Source organism: Carassius gibelio, chromosome A23 (genome assembly GCF_023724105.1).
Source record: "Carassius gibelio isolate Cgi1373 ecotype wild population from Czech Republic chromosome A23, carGib1.2-hapl.c, whole genome shotgun sequence".
NCBI classification, from domain to species: Eukaryota; Metazoa; Chordata; class Actinopteri; order Cypriniformes; family Cyprinidae; genus Carassius; species Carassius gibelio.
This window is the reverse complement of record NC_068393.1, coordinates 14,166,277-14,182,384: the sequence shown is the minus strand read 5'-3', so window position 1 is coordinate 14,182,384 and position 16,108 is coordinate 14,166,277. Positions and strand designations below refer to the sequence as shown.

The 16,108-nt window shown below is 39.3% G+C and overlaps 1 protein-coding gene across 6 annotated transcripts in view; it reads right to left on the bottom strand.

Annotated features, from left to right (window-relative positions):
• Positions 1–7,713: 7,713 nt before the first annotated feature.
• LOC127945058 (arginine-glutamic acid dipeptide repeats protein) overlaps positions 7,714–16,108 on the bottom strand; it is a 161,132-nt gene continuing 152,737 nt past the window's right edge. For 4 of the 6 annotated variants that reach the window (XM_052541584.1, XM_052541585.1, XM_052541583.1 and 1 more), the window contains 9 exons: positions 15,655–15,854; positions 15,389–15,550; positions 15,177–15,290; positions 13,249–14,633; positions 12,076–12,298; positions 11,247–11,961; positions 10,188–10,358; positions 9,924–10,104; positions 7,714–9,829 (listed from right to left, as the gene is read on the bottom strand). In XM_052541584.1, coding sequence (XP_052397544.1) covers positions 9,796–9,829; positions 9,924–10,104; positions 10,188–10,358; positions 11,247–11,961; positions 12,076–12,298; positions 13,249–14,633; positions 15,177–15,290; positions 15,389–15,550; positions 15,655–15,854 — 3,185 coding nt within the window. In that variant the 3' untranslated portion in view covers positions 7,714–9,795. The remainder of the gene's footprint in view (positions 9,830–9,923; positions 10,105–10,187; positions 10,359–11,246; positions 11,962–12,075; positions 12,299–13,248; positions 14,634–15,176; positions 15,291–15,388; positions 15,551–15,654; positions 15,855–16,108) is intronic. The other 2 variants (XM_052541586.1, XM_052541588.1) reach the window with 1 other exon arrangement.

Below are 16,108 nucleotides of genomic sequence, written 5' to 3'. Positions count from 1 at the left end.
GGACACTGAAAAATTGGGCTAGTTTTCATTCCATTCGGGCGGGTTTTGAGTTGTCATTGGGCTGGAAATATTTCTGGGACCTGGCAACCCTGTCTGTAAGATAAATTCTTTAAACAGTGGTAAAAGAGGATGTGATGCTGATCCTTCAAGAGTCACTCCAAGCTTATCTGTCCATAAAGCCTATAAAGAATTATTCTTAATTCACAGTATTTCACAATACTTCAGCATATTATTCTAATTAAGTGAGGGTCATTTTATCAGTAAAATACATATTATTTTTCTTTGAAAGATTTCTATAAATGATTTAAATCATACTTGTTTCTACAATAATTATTTAAAAGTAATCATATAGCGCCATCTGGTGGCGATTATTGGTACTAAGAATTGCAAGCTTGATTTATATGTTATGATAGTTTTAATTTTATGCTGGCTCTTGAAAATGATAAAGCTATGAAACTTACTGTGCTTCCTTCAAATGATGACTTCTACTTATATAAAAAATTATGAAGAGTAAGAATGAAAAATTTTAAAGATATAGTAAAATAACTATTGTATTTTTTTATGTTACTTTAATAAATCTCTATGGCAACACCATTTAAGCTATCCTAAACTCATTCACAATTTAACATGTCAGTATATAGGCATCATGTTGAAAAAGGAGTATGGAGTAGTATGAGGAGGAGTATGAATTCATTTACAGGCTGATTTTATCATAAATCCACAATAAAATTTCTGAGTTCTGTATCAATCTGTGTGGTTGTTTGTTTATTTTTATCTTTTATTTTTCATAGGAAGATAACTGACCCTTTACTCTCCTTTTTAATAAATGTGCTTATAAACCAAGAACAAGCTATTTATAGCTGTATTTATAAACTGCTTACTACTGACTATTAATATTGGGACAAGGCTTTATAAAGCATGAACTGACTATTTACTTTTTGAGTTTTAAATTATTATTTGCAGCACAAATAAGGTTTTTTAGGATTTTTAAAAATCCCTAAAACTGTCAGAAAAGGATAAGGCCTAAAATTACTATGTTAGTGGCAAAATGTATTTGTTTTTATAACTATAATGCATTAACTATGAAATTATACAAAATGTATAAAAAAAGTACAACAGTTATTGTTTTCCAATGTTTTTTATTTATTGAATGTACAATAACAATAATTTTTTTGGGGGATTTACATTTAAAAAAATTAGCCTACTGCAATCATTCTAAACAGCTTGAATAAAACCTGTTAATATTTATTATAGACCACTGTAACTGTATAATCGAAAAAACAAGTTTATTATGAAAATGGAAGTGTGTACACCAAATAAATTGGACGATAAAGAAAATATAATAGTCAATAGTATAATAGAGCATGTTTTAGTTTTTTTTTATGCGTTTAGATGCAGAAATGGACAAATCAAATGTAAAATAAAATTTAATTGATTTAATTAAATATAGATTAATTCTTGTTAGAGCAAAATAATAAATAAATAAATAAATAAATAAATATGTACACACATTAAAAAAGCAGCCAAGATGAATGAGTTTCATTTTTTATAGATTAAAATTGAAGACAGAAGCAGCTGGTATATGCGGTCACTTAATATTAAAATCCAGTAGATCCACTTCAGGTTTATTTCTCAACAGTTTTTGTTCACGTGGCTGTTTTCGTTTATATTCGCCAAGCTATTATGTATTTTGAAATAATCTTGTCCGTGATGTGTTCGTTCTTACGACGAAAGGCAGAATCCTGCAGCTCGAGTGATCAATGTTATTCTGCCAGTCACGCTTTCAAACAGTCTTGCGCACATAAACGGGTCACAAACACCTGATTTTAGCTCGTGTTGTGTTATAATGGGTGTCTTGTGTGCATTTATGGCAATAATTTATTTTAAAAAGCTCTTAAACAAGAATAAATTCGTTAGTTTTGAACTTGTGACACTGTGCGCGCTGATCGGAGGCAGTGATTTCAGATAGGCAGCCGCAAATATTTCATTTTCACACAGACAGTTCAAAAACATCTTAATTTAGCTCTTGGTGTGTTCTGATTGGTGAATTGTGTGATATCGCTGCAATACTTTATTTTTAATAGCTATAAAACAAGAATAAATTCGTTTTTTTCTGAGCTCATCATTCCACACGCTCCTGCTCAGAGCGATGATTCATCTCTGGTGTTTCTCACGTATCACTGACCACACATCCATTATTAATTTGCCCTGACCTGATAATAATCATATATGTTGGTTTAGCTTGTCAGTGTGAATTAAATCCAAGTATTTATTTGTATGTTAACCGATTTAAAAGCGAAACCAAAAGAGAGTCTCCTCCCTTTTTAAGTCCGGTAACTGCACCTGTAGGGGCGCTATTTCTCTCAGACAATGGAAGTCTAAGCACACTCACTCAAACAGAATACAGAGTGAGAGGAGATGTCTGACAGTTTTTTAATTTTCTGTTATCCATACAGTGTTGTAAAGTCATGAAACTATGCATATTTACTCAGAATAACTTTTTTTTCTGTATGAAAAAAGGTTTTGAAGTGTTTGGAATTTAAAAATGCAGGAAAATTAATAATTCCATTTTTACTGTCATTTAAAAAAATCACCACGGCAAAACCATCCAAGCTATCCAAAACCCATTCACAATTTAAGTTCCTCAATGTTTTTTCAACATGTAGACCAAGTTTGGTGTGTATTGTGTTACTCTCCTCTGAGCAGTATGCATTAATTCACAGCTAAATGTAAAAAACAATCCACATTCAAATCAAAATAGCCGACTTCCTGTTGGTCGTAGCTGATGACTGTGAATTAGAAAGTTTTCCGTCTTGATAAGAACAATTTTTGTACTGAGTTTGGTGTCTGTAGCTAAAACTAACCCCCCCACTTTTGACAAAAGGTGGCGCTATAGAGTGCCTCTTCCACGCCCTCTTATGAACTTTTGCCAGTGTCTAGCTGTCACTAATACTGATATGTGTTCTGAGTTTGATGAAATTCTAAGCATGTTATATGCCTCAAAATCACCTGAGAAGTATTCCAGTTTGACATGTTGCCACGGCAACAATATTTTTAGATATCCAATTTCCCCCAGCAGATTCATATCGGCTGTGTTTTAACATTATTCTGATGAAGTTAGAAGCAAATCGAATAAAAATAAGATGCTGAATTCAAAGCATTTTGAAAATGACACACTTCCTGCTGCCAGTTGGTGGCGCTATAACTTTGACTCCTAATAGTCACATATATGCGATCGACATCATACAATGAATAATCTGATGAAGTTTGATTGAAATCAGGAAATGTATGTGGATGGTATTAGACACTTCCTGTTTCTCAATTCTCGCCATAATTTCAACGCCTCGCCACGAGCAAACCGTTCGAGATATCAAAAATCCCCTGGCAATTTTTCATCCCCAATGTCTTGAGATCATGTTGACCGAGTTTGGTGGTAAACGAGTAAAAAACCTATGACAAGTATATCAAATTCCAGAGCATGCGCTTTTTACATAACTCTAAATAGCTGACTTCCTGTTGGGCGGAGCCCAATGACATGCAATACGAAAATTGTTCGGCACAATGAGATCTATATGTGTACTGAATTTCATATGAATATGTGCAAGTATGTGTGAGCTATACATCAACATTTATAACTGTGTTCCAGGGGGCGCCGTAGAGCCCCTGTGCCACGCCCGGGTCCCAGCCTCTGCAGGCTCCTAAAGGGCACAGATTCCAAAGTGTGTGCAAATTTTCAAGAGTTTTTGAGTATGTTAGGGACCCCAAAAGCCCCCACAACTTTGACCAAAAATATGAATAATAAACCCTAAATAGCCAACTTCCTGTTGGGCGGAGCCTATGACATGCAGTACGAAAGTTGTTTGGTTTAATGAGATCTACATGTGTACCGAGTTTCATGTGTCTACGTGCAAGTATGTATGATATATGGCCCTCAGTATTCCAGGGGGCGCTGTAGAGCCCCTGTGCCACGCCCGTGTATCAGTCTCTGCCCGACCCTAATGGCCGCAGGTTCCAATCTGTGTGCCAATTTTCAAGAGTTTTCGAGCATGTTAAGGACCCCAAAAGCCCCCGTAACGTTAGAAAAAAATAATAATAATAATAATAATAATAAAAAATAATCCTAAGGAAAACAATAGGGCTCTCGCCCTCCAGGCTTGAGCCCTAATGAAGGTGATTGATTGATTAACACGTGACAGATCCTCCAGCGGCCTCCAGATGGCGCGGAAAACAATGCAACGTTTGGATTCAGTGGGGTGAACGTCAAAGCTGTAACTTACTACTTATTTTTAATTAAAACCAAACTTATACATCTAAAAAAAACTGAACTGAAATTAGGTTAAAATTTAAAATATAAATATTACAAAAGATGAAAAAAATAAAAACAAATATAAAAAAAAATACAGCCTTAGTAACTAGCTGAAACAAGTTTAAGCTGAAGCACCAAAATTACTAACTAAAAATTAAAACTGAACTAAACAAAATTAAAGTAATATTAAATTATTAGTAATATTGAAAAATAATAAACAAAATCACTACAAACTAAAAAAAAAAAAAAAAAAAATACTAACCCAAAATACTAATTAAAACTAATTTACAAAAAATACTGTCACTACAGACAAACATGTATTGTTTTAATAATATATATATATATTTTTATTTTTAAATGGTAACTAATTATGGAGCATTAACTTTCAGATTATATACAACCTTTAAAAAAAAGCAGGATTCTTCCTCCACTGACATAATATATAAAGATTAATAATATTAATATGAATCTGCAACATTACCATCACTAGTAGTAACTATAGTAGTAACAATACATCAATGATACCCAGTTAAAAAAAAAATTATACTTGATGACAAAAATGATGACTGGATGGGATCATAATAACAGTAATGCTATGCTACATATTTTACATTATATGCAAACTGATAGCAAAGTGAACTTTGTCACTTCAGTTATGTTTATTCTGAATACATTTTTGAGGCAGCGGCTCAGCTCTCCATTGCCTCTTTAATTTAATGCTCAGAAATTGCTGGTTTAAAATACTGAAACCCTGCTTTTGTTTGCATTGGCTCAAAAGGAGCAAGAAATCAAGCCTCAAGTTCCACAGTATGTTGTCACTGTTAATGCAAAACATACAATTGGCAATTCAGCAGATTTTTTAAATGATGATGCAAGATGACTGTTGATGTAGAGTTTTGACATTTTTAAACCAAAAAAAAAAAATCTTACTCAATGGAGCACAGATAAATAATACACTTTTTAAATTTTTTTATTCTCATAATAAAAAGTGCAAGAGGCCAAACGAGCGATGCATTTTAACGTCTTGTTTCTGATATTTCAGCAGACCGTGGTATATTTACCCATGGCGTGTGAGTTTATCACCTACCGGTGCAAGAGAAATCTGCTATGCCGGAGTCAGGCACGGAGATGGACTCGGGGAAGATTAATTGCACTGTGTAGGTGTGAAGAAAAACAAAGAACAATCTATCTGTGTCTGGGAAATCAGACAGCCCCACAGAGAGGCGAGTGAGAGCACTGGCATGCCGATCTATCACAGGACACTCATTACACACAAGGTCAGGGTGCTCCTAGTCTCTACGGCCCCAGAGAACATCTAGTTCCCACATGTGGTTTCACCCAAACCCCTCTGGGCCACCACAGGCCAACATCTTAACAGTATGGGTTTAACATCTCTTTCATTAGGGGCATGAGAATATTCATATTCAAACTGCATCGCTGTGCATCTCAACATGATCAGCACACCTCAGAGCAATCAGCTCTGTTATAAGAAGATAATCACTCTTTCTTTTGTTGAAGTAATGACCCAACGCTAATTGACACAGGCTTTTAGTAAGATTACGGTTTCATCAAGAGAATTAGAAGTGAGAAACACATTTAGAATAGTAATAAAATGAGCTATGAAAACGTACTCTTGAAAACTTAATATGAAAACTTTAGGAACATGATGAGAATATACTGCATAATGCTTCAAACCGCAGCAACACTTTACTTGGTTTTGAAGAAAGAAAAAATACACCGCAAATAGGCAGTAATTTGATTGATATAAAAATATTAGAGGTTTAACAACTTAATGCAATCAAATATACTGATATCACTGCGGCGCTTTGCTGCTTGTTACAGATATGAAAATCATTTAACTATCAGTACACAAGATCACAAGGTTCGTAATGTACATATGAGAGCCTGCAGGTGGCCCAAAGAGGCTTAAGTTCTTACTGACACGATCACGAAGCAAATGTTTGAGACTGTGGACAGCTGCAACAGACGATAAGTGTGAAATGGAGATTTCATAAATCTCCGAGGATAACAATGTAATCCAGCTGAGAGACAGAGAGCATCATGGACAGAAAAAAGGACGATTAAATGAAAAACACAGGGAGGAGGGTGAAAAGAGAGAGAGAGCGGGTGCACACGGCTGGCGTAGTGTGGGTGTGGAATGCACAGGACCGGCCAAATCTAGTCCAGCAGAGCACACGAGGAAAGAGAGATCTGCTATGACAGGAATGTGAGAGCGGGATATCATTAAGCAGAGGGAGCAGCTTTTTAGTCCACACTCGGCGACGTACAGCAACAACAGCTGCCTAATAATACCCACTGACTAAACACTAGCCACATAAAGAGGACCAGCCAACCGCAGGGAGAGAACAGAAATCATTACTGAGTGTTTCTGTCTTCTTCAAGATGGCCTCTTTGAAGGGGAAGCACTTCCAAGTTTTTTTCTTCACACCGGATCGCTCGTCCCCTCAAGCTATCCAGAGAGAAACAGGAACAAATTACAGACACACTGACAGATTTGAAAATTTTTCTGCAAGACCTTTAGGTTCACTTTATGAGGATGTGTAAGCATCTGTTCACTGCACTGTGTGAATACAAAAGCACTGTGAAATGTAGACACACTTTATATATGTGTACTTCCCTTCCTATATTGCAGCAAAACAGCCTATTTTATATTTAAATTACAAACATTTCTGCTGCCAAAAAATAAAGTAAAAACTGACATATGTATAAATCTCAGTGATGTATATATAAAGTATAATGCTATGAATAAGGTCAAATGTAAATACATGCGTATATATATATATATATATATATATATATATATATATATATATATATATATATATACATATATATACATATATATATACATATATATATACATATATATATATACATATATATATATACATATATATATATATACATATATATATATATATATATATATATCTCAATAAGAAAAAGACAAGATCACAGAGTCGTGTTGAAACATCCAGTCTGGTTTTACCTCGTACTGTACATACAAACAATGTTAAGACATTTTAATGCATGGTATATGAATGGGAGCATTCTTGTGGATTAGAAGCCATCTTTGGTCCCCATTTTTTGTTACTGAGGGAACCATTCTCAGAAATCACTTTATGAGCTTGTCTCACAGAATGATTGTGCTTGTAAAATGAGGGAGAACAGCATTACTTTAGCAGCACAATATGCATGATATGGTCAACACGACACACTTGTGAGCAATAATCTTTATATTCCCTCATAAACCCACCACTCAACCCAACTTTCATTGAAGACCAGGACTTAGTTTGAAGACAGAAAACACTTCAACCCAGTACTTTGTCAGCATGAACATTTACTTTTCCCGTGCCATATAACAAAAAGTGACATCAACTAAAATCAAGTTTTCATGTGGTGTAACTTAGTTTTATTTTAACTCCACAAATTTTTCAAAAAAATTACAAAATACTCAAATGGGGAGAACACAGGACTCACAATCGGTCTTAATTATCTCTACTTTTTTGTTTACACTGTGTCATCCCATGGTGACTACTAATATATACAATAAGCTTCAAGATACCAGTATATATAAATCTTAGCAGTCAGAATGTACATTCTGCTATTGCCGCTTTGAAACAAGAAGCTAAACCATTGACAACACTCAACATCAAAGGTTTAAGACACAAGAGAGGGACAAAAGGAGAAAATGCTTGAACCAAAAGGAAAATGCTGTATACATCTGAGACAGAATAAAAGATATATGACGTTCGAATTACAGTAAGTGATCAGCTTTGGGCATATACTGCTAAAAACTGGCTTCTATGCATACTCTAAAGGATGCACAATGGCTTTTTTTTTTAACAAGAAGGGGAGTATTAAAAACCGTACTAGAAGCTTTGACTGTACTTTGAACTGTAAGCTTGAAAAAAGCCCACACACGATCTCAACAGAGGTAAAAAAAGAACTTGTAGCGTGTCACTTAAAAAAATAAAATTAACATGAATTCTGATGGATCTGGAGAAAAACAAACAAAAATACTGCATGTAACAGTCGATGATTGCTATCAAACAGCCTCGACTTGATGGAGAGCAACTGAAAAGGCATCATGCATCATAGATAATGCAGTGTCAGGAATGCAGAGAGAAGCTCAAACACGGTCATCATCTCCAACACATGCACACACAGGTACACAGACTCCAATCCAAGCCACCCTCGTCCCCCAGGCTTCACAGTGAGAATGGTTCGTTCTATGAATCTGTACAGCAGGTCGGGAAACTGACCACTTCAGAAGATAAACCGGGGGGATTGCCATCTTTTTCAGCACCCTTGGACAATGTGTAAATATAGAAGTAAAAAAATGTGCATCAAGATGTCATTTTGTTACTTAAAAAGCAGTCCGGTTGGTTTTGCAATCTCGAAGCACTGAGGAACTAGCCAGTTGCAAAACTGAATCCCATTCAACTTTGGTACACAGAAAGCAGAGCAAAGGGCTTTTGAAATACACTTAAAAAGCAATAAGAAAGCCAATTATAGTTTAATAACAAAAACTGAGGTTAATCAGTGCAATATTTATTCTTTCTAAATGGGCTACTTGCCCCAATACTTACGAGGCACCGCACATCCTCCTCCTTCAAGTGTTTTTATGGTTTGAGTTGAAAACTCATGAGAGCAAAAAATATGGTCATGATGTCATGAGTGTTTTTTGTAGACTGTCGATATATATGGAACAAAACAAACAAACAAAAATAAAGCGTCAACTGAGCTTTGATCTCTAGAGGTGTCTGGACTAAAATCGGTACCATTCTGTCCAGCGAACCCCGATTCCATGAACCGAACCATCTGAGATGGTTACCTTCTCGAACAGTGCCATCTCCTTCCCCTCTGAAACAAGGGATGACACTTCAGAAAATTATTATATTGGAGGTCTAACGACTCTGTTAGGAATCCACACCTAATAATAATTATAATAATAATAGTGATAATTCTATATGTATATATATATATTTATATACTATTTACAGACTCAAAAAAACGCCATGCTGCAGCTTTTCTTAACATTATGAAAACCTCCTACAATGTATTAAAATAAACATTGAATTTAAGATAGCACTTTTCAGATATAATGGCCGTACTGTTCTGTTCCTTTGTTTCCCCCCCAATTAGCACAGTGACAAAGTATCTGGTTTTCTAGCACCTACAAAAGACGTCAGGGAAGCTTCTCAGAGTATGTTCATGCAGGAAAGTCACAATCAGTCTTGAGGGTGCTGTCACTACTTGAACGATATATAACCCCCCCCAAAAAAAACAGTCTTTAAAAAAAAGTCCGGAATAGTGAAGAAAGCTGACAACAGAAAGAAGGTTCCTCAGACAACCCCCGTCAGTCCACTGAACTAAAAACGTTCGTGGGACACGTGAGCTCCGGTGTGTGAGTGTTCTGCTGTGACCTCCTGTGTCCTGCTGATCCTCTGGGAGTCCACGGTAGATCACAGCTGCTTGTCACTTTCCTTCTTCAGCCGGCTGGAAAATAGTGAGAGAAGAGAGATGTACGTTATTATGACAGATGTCTGAAGCACATATACATTCTAGCACAAGTTTATGCCGCAGGACTGACCTGTAATAGTCCTCCTGTCCTGGCAGAGGGCCTCCGTGCATGTGGTGATGACCGTGTAGCCACTGCTGCTCCATGGCCAGTCTCTGTAGCTCTGCAGACTGTGCATGCATGGCCTGCAGCTGGTGTGCCGCTGACATGGGTGGTGGGAGCCCACCTGGGAGATCTCTGGGATATGGCGAGCCTACCGATGACACGGGAAGATTGATTAGTTAATGCCTGGACAAAAAGCTAGAACGATTTGAGATGATCATGCATGTGTCTTACCGAACACAGGGTGCCGGAGCATCTCGTGTTCATGCGGGGGCTGTCCGAGCAGGGGGTTGGGGATGGCTCCGGGCGGGTAGGGAAACCGGGCAAGGTGCGGTCCGCCGGCCAGCGGGTCTACTAGCGGATGTGCCCCAGAACCTGGGGGACACACAAGACATTCACCACCACCTTCGCCGTGTCAGTAACTTTTTGTAATGGTACACAGTCTGTATTATATAGAAACACACACACTATTCACAGCAGTTACATTCAAAATAAACATCATGCTTTTAAGACTAGCATGCAATAATATTTTATAGTAGGGATGCATGACAAGTCAACCTCATATGGTCATCGACTGATGTTTTTTGTTAAATGTATCAGCCAGTATTTTAGCAAATATAAAAATGTATATCTATTCATAATGTATCATACTGTACGTTATAATATTGTTTAAGTGTTTTTTTCATTTATATTAACACATTTTTATTGATATAGGCTAAAATTTTAATATTAGTGGTGCCCCTTTAAAATATAATATTTAGTAAATCTAAAAAAATAAAATAAAATAAAAACTAAATATATATATATATATTTCATACTTTTTATTATAATATTGTGATGCTTAAATCCACCTTAATTAACTTTTCTGTGTTTTATTTTTAATTTAGACAATATATAGATTTTTTATATCAGCAACTTATTGGTCACAACATGAAAATAATTACCTGCCAGGATTTTTATATCAATGCATCCCTAATTTAAGTATTTTTTTTTTAGCCTGGAAATTAAGCCATTGTATATATATTTTTTTTCTTAAGATTATCGTCAGTGGCCCAGATGGAACCTGTGAGCATTTTTCAAATTTTTGTGCTATTTTTGCATGATCATTTGTGAAATTCTTTAATGGTTTCTAACAAGTATGTTCTCATAGCTAAGAGTACTGCACTTTTATTTGCAGCTGAACGCATAAACAAATTAGCCAATATATTTCATGAAACAAGACGCATGCATGAGATTTCATGTGGGCCTAATACAACAAACCAGCACACAACAATAGAGTGAAAGGTCCCTCACCTTGGTGCAGCGGGTCCTGTTGGTGCAGGTGTAGGTGTGAATGGATGTGCGAGTGCTGATGGTGGTGTGGCGTCACATTGAACATCTGGAGCCGTGCGATAGGGTCGTTAGCCACCATTCTCTCGACATGTAGCCTCTCGGCCAACCGGTCGGGGTAGGACATCTCAGGCCGTAGCTGTGGCCCGGCCAGTGCTAGCCGTTCCCGCTCCAGTGGATTCAGGCCCGGGTGGAAGGAGGCAAATGGATGAGGTCCAGCCATGTGCGGGAGACCAATGGGCCCATGTCGGGCAAAGTGCTCCATGGGGTTGGCCGAAGGATGCAGGCCGTCCAATTCTGGAGGTTTGACTTCGAAGCCTGGCTTCATCCTCTCCATTCTCATCTCCCTCTCGCGGATCTCTCTTTCTCGCATCTCTCGCTCACGCAGTTCACGCTCCCGCATGCTGGGGTCTGCGTTGTACAGGCCAGGCATGTGGTATGCCAGGAGAGGGTCTGTGGGATTGAGTGAGACGAAGAAGGGATGGTTGCGGTTGGTGGGAGACATGACGTGGGGACGAGCGTATTCGCTGAGCTGGCGCAGGGCGGGTGTGTCAGGGCCAATGTAAGGGGGCACAGTGGCGATGGTGGTGGGTGGTGGATCAAAAGATGTCCGCATATGAGCCGATCCTGCCATGGGGGGTTCACCCATTCGGCCCTCATGAGAAGAGCTGGAAGCTTTCTGTAAAGAAAGAGAGGATATTTAGGAGCAAGCAATCGATAATGCACAATTTTAGCAGAAATCATCAAATAAATTTGTTTCAACTTTTATCCAACACATTAGACCAAAACTTACAGCAGCTCTCTCAGCCTCCTTCTCTCTCTCCCGTTCCCGTTCTCTTTCTTTTTCTCGTTCCCTCTCCTTTTCTTTCTCTTCTCGTGCTTTCTGCTCCGCTTCCCTCTTGGCCTTCTCCAGCACCTCCTCCCGCTTCTTTGCCAGTTTTGATGAGGCCAGTGGTGTGAAGTAGAAGTCTGTTCTGGCACATGTGTTGTAGCCTCTGTCCAGATGCTTATAGAACCTGTAAAACAGGATATAGACGGGAAGACCATCAGCATGAGCTTTAAGAATGAATACTGTCAGAATGATTTTGCTGTGTGAAACCCTTCTTCTTATTTGACTCATAAGCTATGGAAGTGCAGAAATCATTTCACAGGCTGAATCTGCAGCCATTTGAAAAGCAATGCAATTACTTTGTGACAAATAAATTACTTCTGACATGTCCTCTCGTTTATACTGCAAAAGAGCCAATCAATCAGTCTATTTAATTGCTAGTTCCATAATGAGCTGTTCTCTCTGTGCATTAGTGAGCTTATTGCTATTCACTGCAAGGGACAAGGCCACAGCAGCTCTACAAAGACATGCTCATGTTCTGATGGAGGCTTTCAGTGCTATGAAGCAGTCATTAATCTGTGTCCTGTCCACACTTGACGACTGCAGAGGAGCCGAAGCAGGATTAATTAGAACACTACATTAATAGTGCTAACACAACTTTTAAACGAGTACATTTTGCACAGAGCACGCTAATGTGTATAATTAATAATATACAATTGTAATAAATAAATTTTATTTATAATTAAAGGAGAAATGACTGATTAGATTTTTTTCATTTATATTATATATATATATATATATATATATATATATATATATATATATATATATATATATATATATATATATATATAATAAATATATATACACACACATACAGTATTTTTTGTTATTATATAGTTATACATGGTTACATGTAATTTTAATAAATGTAAAAAAATATTTTTATTTTTTATTTAGCTTTATTACTACAATCCAAAATATAAATCAATATGCCATTCTAAAATGCAATCAAACATAATTTGATACAATCAAATAAAACTAATTTTCATATCAATGATAGTAACAATACATTATTATTTATATATTTTTATAATAAAAATATGAATATGTTTAATATATGTTCTAAATTGTTACCGTGCTGACTGGCTGGCATGACTGGGAGTGTTGACGATGGTGGGTGGAGGTGAAGGGCTCCTCTGTGGTGGTGGAGGACTCTCTGGCTCCTCTGCCTCATCCAGAGGCTCTTCTTTAATTTGTATAGGTGGCACAGTGGAGGGTCCCGGACAGGGTGCAGTGACTGATGCAGGCAGGGGCATGGATATGGAGGAGGGTGGCTGCTGCAGCGTAGCCACTGAGCTTGACACAGAGGAGGAAACGGCCAAAGGTGACAGGACGGGCGAGCTGCCTGGCATGAAGGAATGAGGAGGGAAAGGAGGCTGAGAAGGCGCTGAGTGCGAGGCGGAGGAAGAGGAAGGGAGCGGAGGTGCTGGCGGTGGAACTTGACTTCCTGTTGCTGGAAGGTTTTGGGACTGGGTTAGCACTGGAGGCTGCACTGGTGGAGGCTGAAGCTGCTGGTTTTGAGACATGAGCTGAAGTGGTGGCGGATGGGCGGAGGGAGGGTGATGTGTGGATAGAGAGCTGAGGGGCTTCAAGGCGGGCGGAGGGGGCAAGTTGGAAGGCATCTGCGGGAATGGGGGGTGGCTGGGATGCTTGTGTGATTGAGGGTTTGGCATTTGTGGGATAGGGGTGGTCGGTGGAGGTTTGATGTGGGGCATAGGCAATGGTGCGGGCAGGAGAGGCTGCTCTCTGGGAGGCTGGCTGCAGCTCTGTGAGGAGGACTGCGACTGGGATGGAGGGGTATGAGGTCGCTGTTGTTGAGATAGGGTGGTGGCTTGACCTGTGAGAGCTGATGAGGGGACCTGAGACTGACCCATTGGGAAAGACTGAGTGGGTAAAGTGTGAGGGTGAGGCATGTGTGATGGTCCTGCCTGCAGAGGGTGGCCCATGGGCAGCATGGGGCCATGTAGTGGAGGCTGCAGGGACTGAGGGCCAGTTTGAGAGGCTGGAGGTGGTTGAGGCAGGCCTTGCAGTGGGGAATGAGGTGAGGGCAACCTCTGCACTCCTGACTGGATAAGAGACAGGGGACCTGCTGGAGGTATCTGCTGAGGAGGCAGGGATGTAGGGGGGATGGATGTGGACGGCTGAGAGGACAGCAAAGGCGCGACTGAGGTTGGTGGTGTGGAGGTTGCAACAGCAGCAGGAGGCGGGGCGGAGGGTAAAGCCCCTGTCTGACACTGGATGACTGGAGGGTGCTGGCCCTGGAGGATATGCTGCTGTGCTGAGGAGTCAGAGTCACTCTCATTGTCACGTGGGCTGGGGATGCTGGGAGAGGAGCTGCGGTTGTCCTGGTCAATGTCCTTGGGATCGCTGCTGCCGTCGTCATTTACGCTGCGACCATCCGAGCTCTCACCCTCGCCCTCGCCCTCTCCCTCACACTCCGAGGGAGAGTCTGGCCGTTCCTGTGGATGATGGAAGGGAGGAGGAAGGGTCAATCAGCAGCAATTAATAATGACCGGATAATGGGTGGAGTCACGGTCAAGAACAAATATATATCACAGGGCTTGGGTTGACATTTAAAGGATATGAAATATGAAATCACTCCATCGTTCAATCAAATTGCTACCATAGGCAACGGCCAAAATAAATACAAAACATCTGTAAAATCTAGTGTCTTCACTGGACTCAAATAAGACTGCCATGAACCATTCAGTGAACTTTAGTCTAAGTATATTATGTCTTTTAGATTAATAGAGAACTGTTCTTCCAAAAAAACCTCTTGTTGATCGTTCTGCTTCCAAAAAAAATCCCACATTTCCATGCTAACAATAATTTAGTCACATTATAACTTAGTTCTTTAGAAGTATTCAAACAACCATCCTTAATGCAGCACCATGAATTTAGAAGCATAGAAAAGAACAGAAAAAATCTGTCCAAGCTGTTTCTGTTTCTTTACACAAAATAATTTTCTTACATAGGTTGCTTGTTTAGTAGGAGTTACTTACCTGCGTTTTAGACTTCTTGGTGCTTGCCCTCTCGGACTCTTCTGTGTCCGAGGCTCCTTTCTCTCTCTGACGTTTGGCACTCTTCATAGGCGACGGTGCCTCTTCCTTTGGTTTCTGTTTTGACAAAATGAAAACATGTTTCCTCTGAAAACAAGGTCCTGTGATGCTCAGTGTGATTTTGATTGCTATAGTCTGTGTCCTGTAGATCAAACCTTGCTGGGTTTCTTCATCGAGTCAATCTTGCTGTCAGTGCTGGAGGTGCTGGCCGCACTGGGAGAGGTTCGCCCGCTGGACCGCAGATCCTCATTGGTTGGTGAGGCTCTGCCATCTGGGCTGGCAGTTTGCTTCTTGCGGCCACTTCGTAGCGTTGACATCTGAACCGAATAACAAAACATCGGATATAACATGGCTAACAATGCTAACACACATTATATGCAGTTAAAACGGCACTAAAAGGCAACAAAGTTTTGTTTCTTACCGAGCCACGATTCCGTCGAGTCTTCATGCTATGCTTCCCGCTGAGTCCATCGTCTTCCTCTTTGACAGGTTTGAACATAAACGGTGGCGGGTCTACAGGCTTCTCAATTGGGGGTAGTTCGCCGTACTTCTTAAAATGGATCCGGCAGTCAGTGCACAACAGGATGTTATCGCGACCCCCGTGGTGCCAGTCCTTGGAGGCTGTAAACACAAATTTGAGTTCAGCTGAGCTCTGCTTATTAAACATTACACTAACAGGAAGTGCTCCAGGCCTAGCCACACACCTATGGACATGCTAAGGTCAAAGACTCTTACTCATCTGTGCTGAGGATGTTTTCGTATCAGAAGTGAGAGCGACATGAATGCCAACTGCATCCAACAGGTCAGATGATTTAATGAGGCAAAAAACAAATTAGTAAGTGTCAGTTTGGATTAAATTAGAAATGACACACTCT